This window comes from Rhinolophus hipposideros (genome assembly GCF_964194185.1).
Source record: "Rhinolophus hipposideros genome assembly, chromosome: 1".
NCBI lineage: Eukaryota > Metazoa > Chordata > Mammalia > Chiroptera > Rhinolophidae > Rhinolophus > Rhinolophus hipposideros.
Window position 1 is genome coordinate 51,952,497 of NC_138047.1, and position 13,969 is coordinate 51,966,465.

The 13,969-nt window shown below is 35.3% G+C and overlaps 1 protein-coding gene across 8 annotated transcripts in view; it reads left to right on the forward strand.

The window, feature by feature from the left end:
- Positions 1 to 4,660, forward strand: part of SLC4A4 (solute carrier family 4 member 4) — a 340,077-nt gene extending 335,417 nt beyond the window's left edge. For all 8 annotated transcript variants that reach the window (XM_081050644.1, XM_081050643.1, XM_081050641.1 and 5 more), the window contains one exon: positions 422 to 4,660. Coding sequence is in view for 4 of the 8 variants with exons in the window: in XM_081050641.1 (XP_080906767.1) it covers positions 422 to 527 (106 nt within the window). In the remaining 4 variants the exon portion in view is untranslated. The remainder of the gene's footprint in view (positions 1 to 421) is intronic.
- The last annotated feature ends 9,309 nt before the right edge of the window (positions 4,661 to 13,969 follow it).

A 13,969-nucleotide genomic window follows, 5' to 3' on the forward strand; every position in this document is an offset into this window, starting at 1 on the left:
TTAACACAGATCTAGAGATTTCAGATCCTACTTGATTTTTAAGAGTGAAATCTCTGAATATTTTCTTCATATAAGTCTTTTTGTCCTTTAATTTCTGATGGTATCACCCACCTGGCAATCTGCCTTCTTGGTTTTTTTTTTTTAAATCTAGGTATGATAGATTATGAAATTTTTACTTGAATATCTTAATGCTATTAGCATTTATGCTATTAGTGGCTATTAATGCTATTAGTAGCATTTATGGTATAATTAATGCTATTATAGCTTCATCGCATTTAAAAATGTTTATGATACAGAAAGAAAGAGAAGTATTTAAAGAGAACGGACACATTTGGCTTTTGTACAATGCTTAAACATTTGACAACTGACAAAGGAAATCTGATTTACTCACTATTTCTTTTCTTTTTTTCTTTTTCTCTAGTCCTCCTAGAACTCCAGTAACAGTTGTGCCTCAAATTAGAATAGAACTTGTGTCTGAAGACAATGATTGTTTGTGGAGGAGCAAGGGAACAGAAACTACATTGTAACCTGTTGTCTTTCTTAAACTAATAGTTTTTTGTTGTTAATGTTCTTGTTTTTTGTCTGGTTGCTTATTTTTTAAATTTTTGTTTTGTTTTACTTTTTGGCCATTGGCCAAATGCTACAGCACTCTCTCTGCTTCTCTTTTGCATAGGTAAAATTAAGACAGTAGTGCACCATTCCTTAAAAGCATCTGAAAAATCCCTTTTTTGTTCTTAGACTTCTCCATGTGTCCTCTGACAACCAAATTCCTCTGTCACTCAAGACATGCACAGACACTATCCTTTTATCAAGCAGGGGGCAAAAGTATTAAGGATTTTATAACACTTTTTATTTAAATATGGCAGGAACTTACAACTTAAGCTTTGGAGCTGTGCTTACTGGCTTGTCTTTCTGTCTGGTAGAACAAACTGACCTCCAGGCAGTGTCTTCTCGCTTACAGAGCTCTCCGAGACTGGAAAATGTGCTGCTATTTTAACTTGCTCTTGCTTGTAATCCCTAATCCTAGAGTTATCAAAGAAGAAAATCTAAAGGTACTTTACACCCAGTAGAGAAACTATTGCCATCATTGTAGCAAGTGCTGGAATGTCCCTTTTTCCTATGCAACTTTTTTTAACCCTTTAATGAACTTATCTGTTGAGTATATTTGAAGAATATTTTTCTTCCTAGATTTTGTTGTTTAAATTATGGGGCCTAACCTGCAACTTATTTTTGTCAACTTTTTAAACTTTTTTTTAATTACTGTAAAGAAAATGAATTTTTTCCTGCAGCAGGAAACATAGTTTTGAGTAGTTCTACCTCTTATTTGTAGCTGCCAGGCTTTCTGTAAAAATTGTATTGTATATAATGTGATTTTTACACACACACACACACACACACACACACACAAGTACACAATCTCTAGGATAAGCCAGAGGGCTAGATCAAATGAAAAAACACCATGTTTCTAGGCATCCATTTTTCCCTTTCTGTAAAAGAAAATTATCTGTTTTATGAAGGAGATGGGGGGGAAAAGGGACAAGCTCCTATGTAATGGGAATGACTGATGTTTTGATAATGGTCGTATCCTGGCACAGATGCTGATTGTATTACCGTGTTCGATGTCCTATGCAGTATTGTTAGACATTTTGTTTTTTACTTTGAAATACTCGTGTGTTTGTGTATGAATTCTGTGTGTGGTGGGTGCACATATGTGCGAAGTTAGAGACAGAGTGATGGCAGGCGAAGGGCAAAGATATCCAGCCTCTGGTGTCAGTTTTCATAAAACCCAATCCACATATGAAAAATCAATGAGATCCAAGAGAATTACCATTATGCAAATGAGGGTAAATATATTGTATTACCCAGATATCAGTCACCATCAGTGATACAATAACCCATATTTACAATACGAAATTCATAGAAATATCCATGCCATTTATACATTCTATAAAGTGTTAATGGGAGTGCAGGTTGATCTGCAGAGGTATATGTGTATGAATTTTAACAATACACATTTTTTAGGAAAGGCAATTATGCCTTGTGATTGGGATATTTAGAATGTACATGTATATATGTACTTCAAAGTACCAGATTGAAAATTAGAAAAAAGAAAATTAGATCTTTATTGACTAAATTTAGTATGTTATCTAAATATGATTTTAATAGGTTGCATTGGGTATTGTGAATTTCCTATAAAAACATTTAAATATCGAATCCATATTTTGGATTCATATAACCATATATTTTTGTATATCCCAACTAAAACAGATTGTTGGAGGAGTACTAGAAACAGAATGAAACTACTTATTTTGGTTTCATAATATACACATATTGACTCCTACTCATTTTTATATTAATTAATTATAATTCTGTCCTCTCGAAATTTTGATTATAAAAAAAGTTTGTGCTGTTTTATTGTAGCTGATAATCTTAAAACTTTCAATTTTATACAAATTAGATGTAAGTGACCTGGAATATTTTTCATTCAAATGAAAGTGGTAAATTACGTGTTATTTGTTAAAACCTCACATACCAAATTTTTGCATCACATTTGTATTTACAGTTATCTTTAAAATGATTGTATTACCTAGTTTTTCATTACCCTAATATAAAACTATATAAGAAGATTTTTCCCTTTACTGATAGAAGCCTCCATAAAATGCTTAAAAGCCATGCATAATATGTTCAGCCTAACCTACAATCTTGTTATTAATGGTATTTTTGTTCACTTTTATAAAATCTTGAGATACAATAATTTATTTTTCTGATCATGAATCAAGTACTGGAGGATTCATACTCCTCTCCATCCCTGTGAAAGAACTGCTAAAGAAACTTAGCGCAGTGTTTCAGCCTTTGAGTAAATCTAAAAGTTACTTGCACCTCTATTTTATGATCCATATTCTGTGACACAAGGTTGAGACTCATAATATGAATTAAGAATAATTCATATGAATTAAGAAGTATTTTGAAAAATCATTACCTTCAGAGGAATAGAAGTAGTTACTAAATAAAAGTAGTTACTAAAGTAATAAATGAAATAACCTGAGGTCCCTACAGAGCCACCAAATTATCCGTATTTGAACTGAATTTACTCATTATCTAAGAACTAACTAGATTGGGTGGTTTTGTTTTTATGTAAACTGGACACACAGAATACACTGGTAAATTTTTTACAAAGCGGTTTTCTTCCTGATGTGAATATGGAGAAAAAAGATTTAAGTCTTTAGAAGTAAATGACGAAGTGTACACTCAGAATTGAAGTGGTGGCACAGACTTATTGTTGGAAGAAAAGATCCTTAGGCCAAGAGTCTGCCTATAGTAGCCTAAAGATCTTTGGTTTTTCATTTGAAAGGAAATCTCCTGGAGGCACTGTTTTCTTGATGAAAGTCGTTCTTCTCTACAATGTAAATCTAGGACTTAGAACCTGAATTATTTTGTGTGCCATAGAGAGTAGTGTTCCTGACTCTTCCAGTCAAGCAGTAGAGTGGAGTGGGGGAAATGGAGGCTTGTACAAGTAGGAAAAAAACCCTCTCTAATTAGCCCCCTACCTCAAAGAATGGGGGAGGGGAAGTAAATGTCTGCCTTCAGTAATTCAGTTTGTGTATATTTTATGCACATGTACCAGCACGCACGGAGTAAATCTTTGATCAGCTGTATATTGGTGTTTAATACAGAAAATGATTGTCTTCCCAGTTCTGGTTTTCTTTTTTTTTTTTCTTGTTAACTATGTTAAAGTACTTGAATTGTATTGACTGCTGACTATCTTAAAAAAAAAAAAAACTATTTGAATTGTATTACAGAGGATGACATTGTTCAGGGATGGGACAAAGCTTTCTTCAATCCTTTTCATACCACTTAATGATTTTGGTGCAGGAACTTGAGATTTTTTTATTTATTTCATGATACTTCATATCTGCTCTTCACAGCATGAGCATGAAGCCCAGTGGCACCAAGTGACTGAATAAAATCATAAATGATATTTATGGCACTTGACTATCTGAAGTACCTTGGGAGTTTTCAGATGATGATTTCATTGAGCTTCATTGTTGCCTGAAATAAAGTTTTATGCTATATGTGAGCCAATCAAGTTGTGTTTTGACCAGATATTTAGCTATGTCCTATTTCTTGGCTCATTTCTTTGTGTTCTATAGGTACATATAAAAATCCTGAATTCTATTTCCTAGATAAATATTGCAACTCAGGGCTAATGTCATCCAGTGAAACTTTTAGAGCCAGAAGTAACTTTGTCCCATTCCTACAATGTGAAAGAGTGAATAGTTGCCTCTTTTTAGCCATTTTTATGGCTGGTACATATTCGTACACATTACTTTTCAAAATCAATACGCACTTTCAGATATTCTTATTTTTATTCTCTTAAATCTTTATTAACTTTGGAGAAATGATGCATCTTTTTATTTTAAATGAAGTAGATCAACATGGTGGAACAAAATGATAAAGAACAGAAAACATTTCAATATATTACTAATAATTTTTTTCCAATATAAAATCTAAAATTCCTATAACATTATAGTATTTTACAGTTTTATGAAGCTTTCTATTGTGACTTTTATGGAATTAAGAGATGAAGAAGATGAGATATTTTAGCATTTATATTTTTCAAAATTAAATGTATACTTAAAATAAAGTAACTTTATGCATTTATGAGTGTCCAGTGCTTCTGTTCATGTCTTGAAATAATTAAGTCCCTATTTTACTCCTTTGGGGCTGTGGGCAATACAAAGATGAGTGAGTTGGAGTCCCTGACCCCAGATTGCTTTTAATCACTCAAGGCAGGAGGATAAAATAAATGTTCTAATTGTATAAAACAAGAGATTGTAGAAATTATCTATCAAAGTATTAATGAAATGCTGTTATGCAAGAGTTCAAAGCAAGAAAAGAATATGTCCAACTAAGAACAATAGAATGGTTTTATTGAGAAAGTAGTATTGTTATTCTTCTTTCATAAAGTTAGTAAAATATAAAATGCCATTTTCTTGATATGCTATATGATATTTATGAGAAAGGGAAGGGGAATAATTACATGAATAGAAGGGAGGAATTGCTACAGGTATAGGTAAGCTAAGATGATGATGCTAATTCTAAAGAATGTCTATAATTTTCAGTCTGGTAGTCATATTGTCTGCTTCCCTGTTATCTTTGCAAAGTTGTTTGGAATACAATGCTGCTTTAGCCCCAGGCCAAATGTTATTTTGCCCAGTTTTAACATTCAAAAGGGTTGAGGAGTAAGACATGCCAAGCAGTTCCTCTGGGATGGCAGCTCAGGATCCATTTTGAAGTGGCTCATTTATGTTATTTATCACAATATATATCGATGTATACAGTTATTCTCAAGCAAAAAAAAAACTGCTAAGCATAAGCACTTATTAAAATGTAGGTTCGGGGTGGGTGCAAAAGATGAGGGGATTAAGAAATGTAAATTGTCAGCTACAAAATAGTCACAGGGATGTAAAGTGCAGCATATGGAATACACATCGGTGGGATGACTTCATAAGTTATATAAGTGTCTAACCACTATACTGTACAAATGCAACTAATATAATATTGAATGTTAACTGTAATTGAAAGAAAAATCAGAAATTGCAAATTAAAGAAAGAAAGTATTAAATGAATATATCCTGGAATGGTACACCACTGAAAATACATGACACACGTTTCTTGCTGAGCCTATCCAGGCTTGCATGTGATATTTACAACTCTCTAGGCAATTTCATTTCATTCCTAAGTTATAATCAATGGTGGTGGGGGATAGGGAGAGCAAAGAGAAGGGATGAGAAAGAACTACAGTAAAAAGTTACATTGAAAAAATAAAAAGATAGTAAGGCAGGAACATTGGCCAAAATAATCTTCAAATCTGGAATCTTAGAGGCAATTGCTCTGAGCATCTTGATGGTGGTGGAGGTGATAATGGGGGTAGGGGATTGGGTTTGGAATGTATCACTGAGCTGGAAGAAGCAGCAGAAGACATACTCAGAATAGATCATAATATGGGAGAATTTGATTCGTTTTTCCACATACCCACAGAGAATTAATTAAATATTGCCATGCGTAACAACAACTGAGTTAAGAAATTAGGGTCAAATTCTATGTAGCATGTTGTGAAAAGGAAATGTGCACTTCAGCATTTCTTCGTTATACTACCTGACCTACCTGACCTACCTTACCTACCTGAGAACAAGGAAGTAAGACAGAACCCTCAGAACTAATAAACCATCTATCTCAAGGTCTGGGCACCCCAGCTAGAGCACCGTAGTTGTGAGAGAGGCAAAGACACCACAACAGATCTTAAAGGGAAAATGTATTGATTTTATATTGATAGAAATGTATTGATTAAATGATTAAATTGGTCAAATGTCTCAAAGGCAAAAAGTACTGCAGTTAATATTCAAAATAATGATATGGGGCCACCAGGAAATATTAAACTATGTTCTCTTTTTTCATGAATTTATAAGTGTTGAATGGGGTAGTTGCTAAAGAACCAAAAATAAGACATGATTCCTAAGTTTAAATAACTTAGTCAAGTGGGAAAGAAGTACATGTAGACAAAACAGTGAAATAAAAACTTGTAAGTGCTGCAGTAGAAGTATGTGTCTGGTGCAGTGAAGGCCCACAAGAGGAAGTTATAAATTCTTTTTGAAAATAAGAGGCCAAATTGTCAAGTAAAGTTTCTAAAGCTATCTGTTGGATTGGGTGAAAAAATGTTTGCCAGACAAATGATCTCTAGAGTGGAATTAAGAAAATGAAATAGACATTCCAAATCTGGGAGGCATAAAACAGAATGGTGCAGGATAGAGAATTGCCATGCATGTGTTCAATCATTAATTCAATTCAAAAATTATTGGACACCTACTATGTCCCAGACTCTTTTTTTGGTCAAAGAAGTGAACATATGTTCTCAAATGGATGGTTGACAGGGGAGAGAGGTAGCAGGATGAAAAAGGGAGAGGGGAATAAGACGCACAGACTTCCAGTTATAAAATAAGTAAGCCATGGAGAGGTAATGTATAGCACAGGGAATATAGTCAATAGTATTTTAATAACTTTGTACACAAGGTTACTAGATTTATTACAGTCATCACTGTGTAAGGTATATAAATGTTGGATAAGTATGTTGTACACCTGAAACTCCTATAATATTGTATGTCAACTATAATTTAAAAAATTAGAAATACTTCTTGCCCTAATGAAGTGTGTGGTCTAGAAGAGGACATACACAATGAACAAATAAAAAATAAATAGAAATAGAAATAACATAAAGTATGACATAGTATAACATAAATAGAAATAACAGAAGTATGAATTATTATTAAGGCTGCGAAGGAAGAAAATGGGATAATATAAGAATGAGATGGACCTAATGGAGATTGGGTGGACAGGGAAGGCCTCCCTGGGAATTAATAGTTGAGTGGAGACAAGAAGTGTGTATGGAGGAAGCTGAGTGGACAGTGAGGGGAAGATTGGCCTAAGCAGAGGAAACAGCATTGTAATGAAGGCAGAAAGGGCTGAAGGATAGGGAGAGTGTTGAAGGTTAATGAGACAGGGAATCTCTGTGCAGACACAATGCCAATATACTAGGAACAACTGACTACACTTGCTAGCTGGCATGAAGTTGCGATCTGAGAGTAGAAGGCCTGAACGAATCTTTTCAGAGACGAACAATCTCTAAGAAAACAAGGTCCAGGAGGCGGTGGACCTCTCAGCAGTGTTTGACACCATGGGACCCTTTCTTCAGCTCACAGAGTTTGGACTTACGTTAAAGGGCAATGGTTATCTATTAAAGGTTTTGAGAAGGGAAACAATTCATCCCAGAATGAGGACTAGATTGGAGTCCTCCATTTGTAGTTATTAGTTATAGATGCTATTTGACACTAGGAGAATAGGTCTGATTGCCCATACATGTTTTACTAGAGGCAACTCCAGAGGGAACCATTGCAATATCCAAATGAGGGATGACAGTTGGACTGGTCCAGAGCTGGGTATTGCCAGGTGGGTGCATTTGAAGGACAATCGAGCTTATGGACACTTCAGGCTCCCAGATTTTCTCATATATTTTTTCTTGAATCTTAGAATTTTTCATGCCTTTTTTTTCTTCCTCAAACAATTAGACATTAATGTTTCTTAAATACTTTCTTTTTTTTCTGCTCCTTCTCAGGTGATTTTGTAGGCTCCTCTTCCTCTTCTTATTAGTACCATGTTTCCCCAAAAATAAGACTGGGTCTTATATTAAGTTTTGCTCCAAAAGATGCATTAGGGCTTATGTTCAGGGGATGTCCTCCTGAAAAATCATGCTAGGGCTTATTTGCCAGTTAGATCTTACTTTTGTGGAAACATGATATTAATATTAGTATTAGTATTCTTTACGATTCTGCCTGAGGTCTGATTCTTACTTTTCATGTTCTGTCAGGGCAATCAGCCCCATTCCCCTGGTGTCAAATAGCGTCTATAACTAATAACTATTAACTCTGCATTTTCAGCCCAGATCTCTCTCCTGAACTTCTGACTTACACATGTAACTGATTTCAGAATATTTGGCCTTAAATAATACATGTCATATTCAAGTTAAACTCATCCTCCCATCCCACCAAAACACTCTCTCATGTTCCCTATGTTAACAAGTGATGTCATCAGCCACAGTTTCTTAAGTCAGAGACCTGAATGTCATTCTTAATTCTCACATCTTTCTCATTTCACTCATTTAATGAATCACTAGATCTATTCTACCTCCTTAGTAAATGTAAATTATTAACTTTGTATAAATATCTTTATCTAAATGTCCTTCACCTACTACCTGGATAGCTGAACTAGCCTCCTATTGCTGCCTATACCCCTAGGTTTGCCTGTTGAAAATATACACTCCCCACCTACCTTCAGGATTATTATTTTAAAACATAAAACTGACTTCTGTACAAACTGGTGAACCAAGACTTCTTTCCAAGATTCCATTAAAATGATTGTATAGGAATAAAAAAATTGTAGAAGTTGGCACAGGTAGACCAGAAACTTCCACAAAATCTAACGATGAAAGGTAAATGCAAGTTTGGATGAAGAAGCTGCAGCCCAGAACACACGTGAAAGAGGATGCAGTTAAGGCCATCGGTAAATGGCCAGGAGAATCTCAGTAAGTCTCAGACTCAGACACTGCAGGTGAGATCAAAGATGACAATGGGAAGTGTGGCTGGCTGAGGGTGGATATTAGTCACTTGTGTGTGTCTATAGAGCCCCCCTTCCATCTCTACTTGTCAATTAGCCCAATGCCAAGGTCTTATCCTTATGTGTAAAAACAAACAAAAATAATCAGTTTTTCTCTAAGATAATTGAACAAATTGCCTTGGGAGAAATTGGTAACCCTGTTTGGGTTTTGTTGTTTTGTTTTTTAAACTCATCTAACATTAATGAATAATTGGCTTTCTGTACACTGAGGCAAGGCTTAGAAGTCAACAAGACTCACCCACAGACACAAAGCTCCCTGTCAAATACATCACTGTCATTCAAAAATGTGAAGTTATGCATTGACAACAAGAATCACAAAACGTTTAAAGAAATCCTTTAAGCATTACTGAGAAAGACTGACATTAATGGAAAAGATCAGCCTTATGAAAAGTATTTCAAAGACTAGAAGAAGGTAACTTTGAACAAATTATTCTAATTAGCTTTATACTTCAAAAAGAAAAAAACACTACCTGTACAAAATTTGAACAGGATCATATAAAAAAGAACAATCAAAGGATGAAAGAGAACTCTTGGACATTAAAAATATTCTATTTTTTTTTAAAACCTAAGAATAGTTGGGAGATCAAGGTTATGAAATATCCCAAAATATAGGATCAAAAGAAAAGAGAAAAAGCATATAAGGAAAGGTTGAGGATATCAATCTATAAAATAATACATTTTCTCAGACATGAAGGTAGATACACATCTTCATATACAAATCTGAATGCTCAGAATAACAAAATAATTTAAAATATATATGCATAGTACTGTGGAATTCCAGATTACCAAAAATAAAAATATCCAGAACTCAAGAATATCTTAAAATTGTCCAGAGAAAGAGACTACATACAGAAAAATCATAACCAAGATGATGATAATCTTTTGAAGCAAAATTGGATGCCAGAAGATAGTGTAATGTCTTAAAAGTTTTGGAGGAAAATAATTTTAAACCTAAAATTCTATATCTAACTAACTTATAATCAAGTGTAAAGCAGAATGAAATACTTAGAAATCACCAGATTCCAAACAGTTTGTATTCCACTCATGTGTTTTTAGGAAATTACTCAAGAATATACCTCACTGTGAGGGATTAAACTGAGACAAAGAGTCAAGGTTGCAAAAAACAATTGATTCAACCTTATTGAACAGTAAGTCCCAGAATAGTAGTTGTGCAGCAGGCCTAGAGAACAACCAATCAAAACTAAAGTAGAAGGACAGACTTTTGGGAAAGTACATAGAGAAATTACTCCATGAAATGGATAAAACCCAAAACTTGGAAAATTTAGGTATAAGAAAAAGGCACTAAAAAAAGGGCAATCAGAAAATTCTGGAAAAACAAAGTTGCACAATAAAGTCATAGTCCAAATATTAAGAGACCAGTCCAAATTGGGGTAAGCGTTAGCAAACTTCAAGCAATAGAACGCACTAGATTCCAGGAAGGAAGAATCTGGAAAATATTAAGGGTATGGTGAAGAAGACTAATGTTTATGTTGCCAAAGAGAAAACAAAGCAATCAGAACTCTAGGAAAAATAAAAATGAATACTATATGAGCAGTAAATACTCCAAACATGTAGTAGACTTAAATTTACTTGAACTTGATAATCTCCTTTGAGTGGCTCTGGTATGATTATACTGGATTTGTAATTATAGCCTACTACTTGGTTCTACTAGAATGTTAACATCGCTGTAATGTTAACATAGAATATTAGCAGCCATAATGAAATGCTACTTATTGGTTTCAGCATTCAAAATCAACCCATACACCTAGCACAGTACAGTAAAAATCATTATAGAACAAATGTAAATGAGATTACTTTTGACAATGTAAAAGGCAGCTAACGGAATGTTGAGAAGTAGAAATGAGAGAAAAGACGGAGAGAAGTGTGAGGACACTGTATCAGTCAGCATTGTGTTTGGAAGAACTGCTAAATTTTAATTTTGCCTTAAATAGTCTGGGTTACGCAGCTTCCGGCTTTTGTTCAGTGTGTAGCTGCTGTCAGGGTGGCCTTTTTGTGATTCTCTTAGCTGTTTATTCATGTTCACAAGGTAGCTGTTACACTTTGTCATTATATTAAAACAGGAAAAAGCAGGCAGACATGCAAAGGGCTTTCTCTTAGCTGAGCTTTGCCTTTCTATGTGGCAAAGGAAGTTCTGCCCAGCCGACTTCCCCTTATGTCTCTTTGGGTAGATCTGAATTACCCACCCACACTTATATCAATCACAGTCTGAAGGGAATTTGATTCGCATCTTCTGGGATTAGGCTGGAGTTGTGGTTTGTCCTTCCTGAGCTCAGGTAGCTCAGTCTACTATCTGGACAAATTGGAGCTAGTGTGATGGAGTGGGAAGAACGGATGCTGAACGGTGAAATAGCACAGGAATGTGGCTTTGAAAACAAGCATTCTCAAGTATCTAGAATACTGTTTTCTTCTTTTTCCTATTTAACCTGACTTGATAAAAATTAGCTTAGTCAGGACATTTCAAACTTCGAGATTCGTTGATGGAATTGTCAAGAAAGTGCATCAGTTGAGCATGAGTAGTTGTGGAGCTTCAATTATTGATTAGGTTTCTCAACTGGCAGACACAACTGCTGACTTTGGGCAGAATTACAACTATGAATTAGTGGATTAGTGACTATATATAAGCTGTTTTTAAAGGATCAGCTATTTGAAGGGTGAGACTATGATTAGATGCTATGATTAGAAAAGTGCTGAGTGTATTTTTGATGCCATGATACATATCTTCATACTAAATATGCAATTTTATACAAAATGTATCTTTTTATATAATGCTTCCAGAATACCATGCAAGCTGACATCTTCATTTTAAATGGAGGTTATGTTTAACATTTCAGTATCTTAATTATTTATCTGAGATGGGAGGCTTGAGCCTTTCATTAAGAAACTGGGGGTGGGGGGGAAGCTGCAAAATGATGCTGGTGGGTTAAGAATCTCTGTGAAGGATAACACAAGCAGGCTATGTTTTCTTTGCGTGCAATGCTTAAGAAATCAAGTATTTCAAAAACATGGAAGAGCTGAGTGAGAGGGTGACTTATGTACATATGGAAGGAAAGAGAGTGCAGTGAATGGTTAAGCATTGAGCCTTTAGAGTCAGCTTTGAATCCCAGTCTTGCAAAACCTTCTGAGTCTCAGGTTCCCATCTGTACACAGAGGGAATAACAGTATAGTATTTATCTCTTAAGGTGGATATAATGAGGAAATGAGTAAATGTGCGTAAGAAATTTAGTACAGCACCTGCCAAAAATTATACCCTTTAATTCATGTTTCAGCAATTCAAGATATATAATGATTTGACTAAAGCCTGAGATAAATTTTATATTTGCATGAATGCTAAAAAGCAGCTTCCAAGGAAATTAATACTTTTTATAGGATTTTCATGGAGAACTTCTAAACTACTTGAGAACTAACTGCTTTCAAATAGTTAAAAGCATTCAGAGTGATTATCCCCATAGAAACAATAGACTGATTATAAAATTCCCCTATCTATTTGTTAAAGTACATTCTTTGAAAACCTCTACTGGACAATTATTTATTTAGCAGTCACTTATATAGTCTCACTATGCGGCAGGCAATGTTCCGATGCTTTACAAATATGAATTTATCCTCGTAATAACCAATGAGAGAGGTACTATGATTTCTTCTGTTTTATAGATGAAGAAACCAAGGGACACACAAGTGGAGTAACTTGTTCATGGTAACTGTTTACCAGCACTTGTTCAGCACCCAGCCTCTTATTCTGGGTGTGCTGGCTACTGATAGTCACAGGTGAGTTCCTCCCCAGAAATTTCCTTTGGCCACAGGAAGCCTCTTCGCCCAAAGTGTTTCCTCGTCCCCCAGGGGCAATGACATCCGGTACCCCTTACCTAATTCAAGACATCTCTGAAATACTACTGCAGCTCCAGAGCTCCCCACCGGAATCAGGGGAGGCCTCTGTTGCAACTACATCGAAGTCCAACTTTTCCTTCCACTCTGCCCTGTTCTGTCACTCCCTCACCAGTATCGAGTCCCCTGGTGGAGGCTTAGAGTCCCCTCCACCAAGCCTCCTGCATGGAAATCTCTGCCTTGGACCCTGTTTCCCAGGAGCCCAACCTAAGACAACCATGCAGCTAATAAGTGGTAGAGCTGACCAGAGCAATCTGGCTCCAGGATCTCTCCCTTCAACCACTAACCTCTATTGTATATTATAACAATTCACCTTAATAACATGCTTTATAAAAGTTTTCACTTAAAAAATATTCTATAAAATAGATTTTTCAGTAATCTAGCCCTCCTCCCCATTTGCCCAGATAGGCAAGGTTGTTACTGTTCCTTTTCTAGGTAAATGTTCTGAGATCTTTGAGATCTGTTGTCCGTAGGTCCCACTACAAGGACAAGCCAATGCACTCAACAAGTGGCTATCTCACTGATATGAAAAATATATATTATTACACATTTAGTGCTAGTTTAGAAGCCAAAAAATGGGGAACTAACTTTACAGTAAAGGCTTACTGCAACCCTTTTAGGCATTGAAACTTTTGGAGTTTCTGTGGTGCCATGAGAATAAATTTGGTTTTCCAGTTCAAAACAAGTGCGGGCAGGCTTTATGCTGTGGTTCTTCTAATCTCTTGAGGTCAGTTTTTTATCTCTGTGTAGTTCCCTAGGAATACATCCTGATCCCAAGCCAAAGTGGAAACCTGTTGAGCTAAGCTTCCACAGGTCTCTTCCCAACCTCAGTGATGTCATG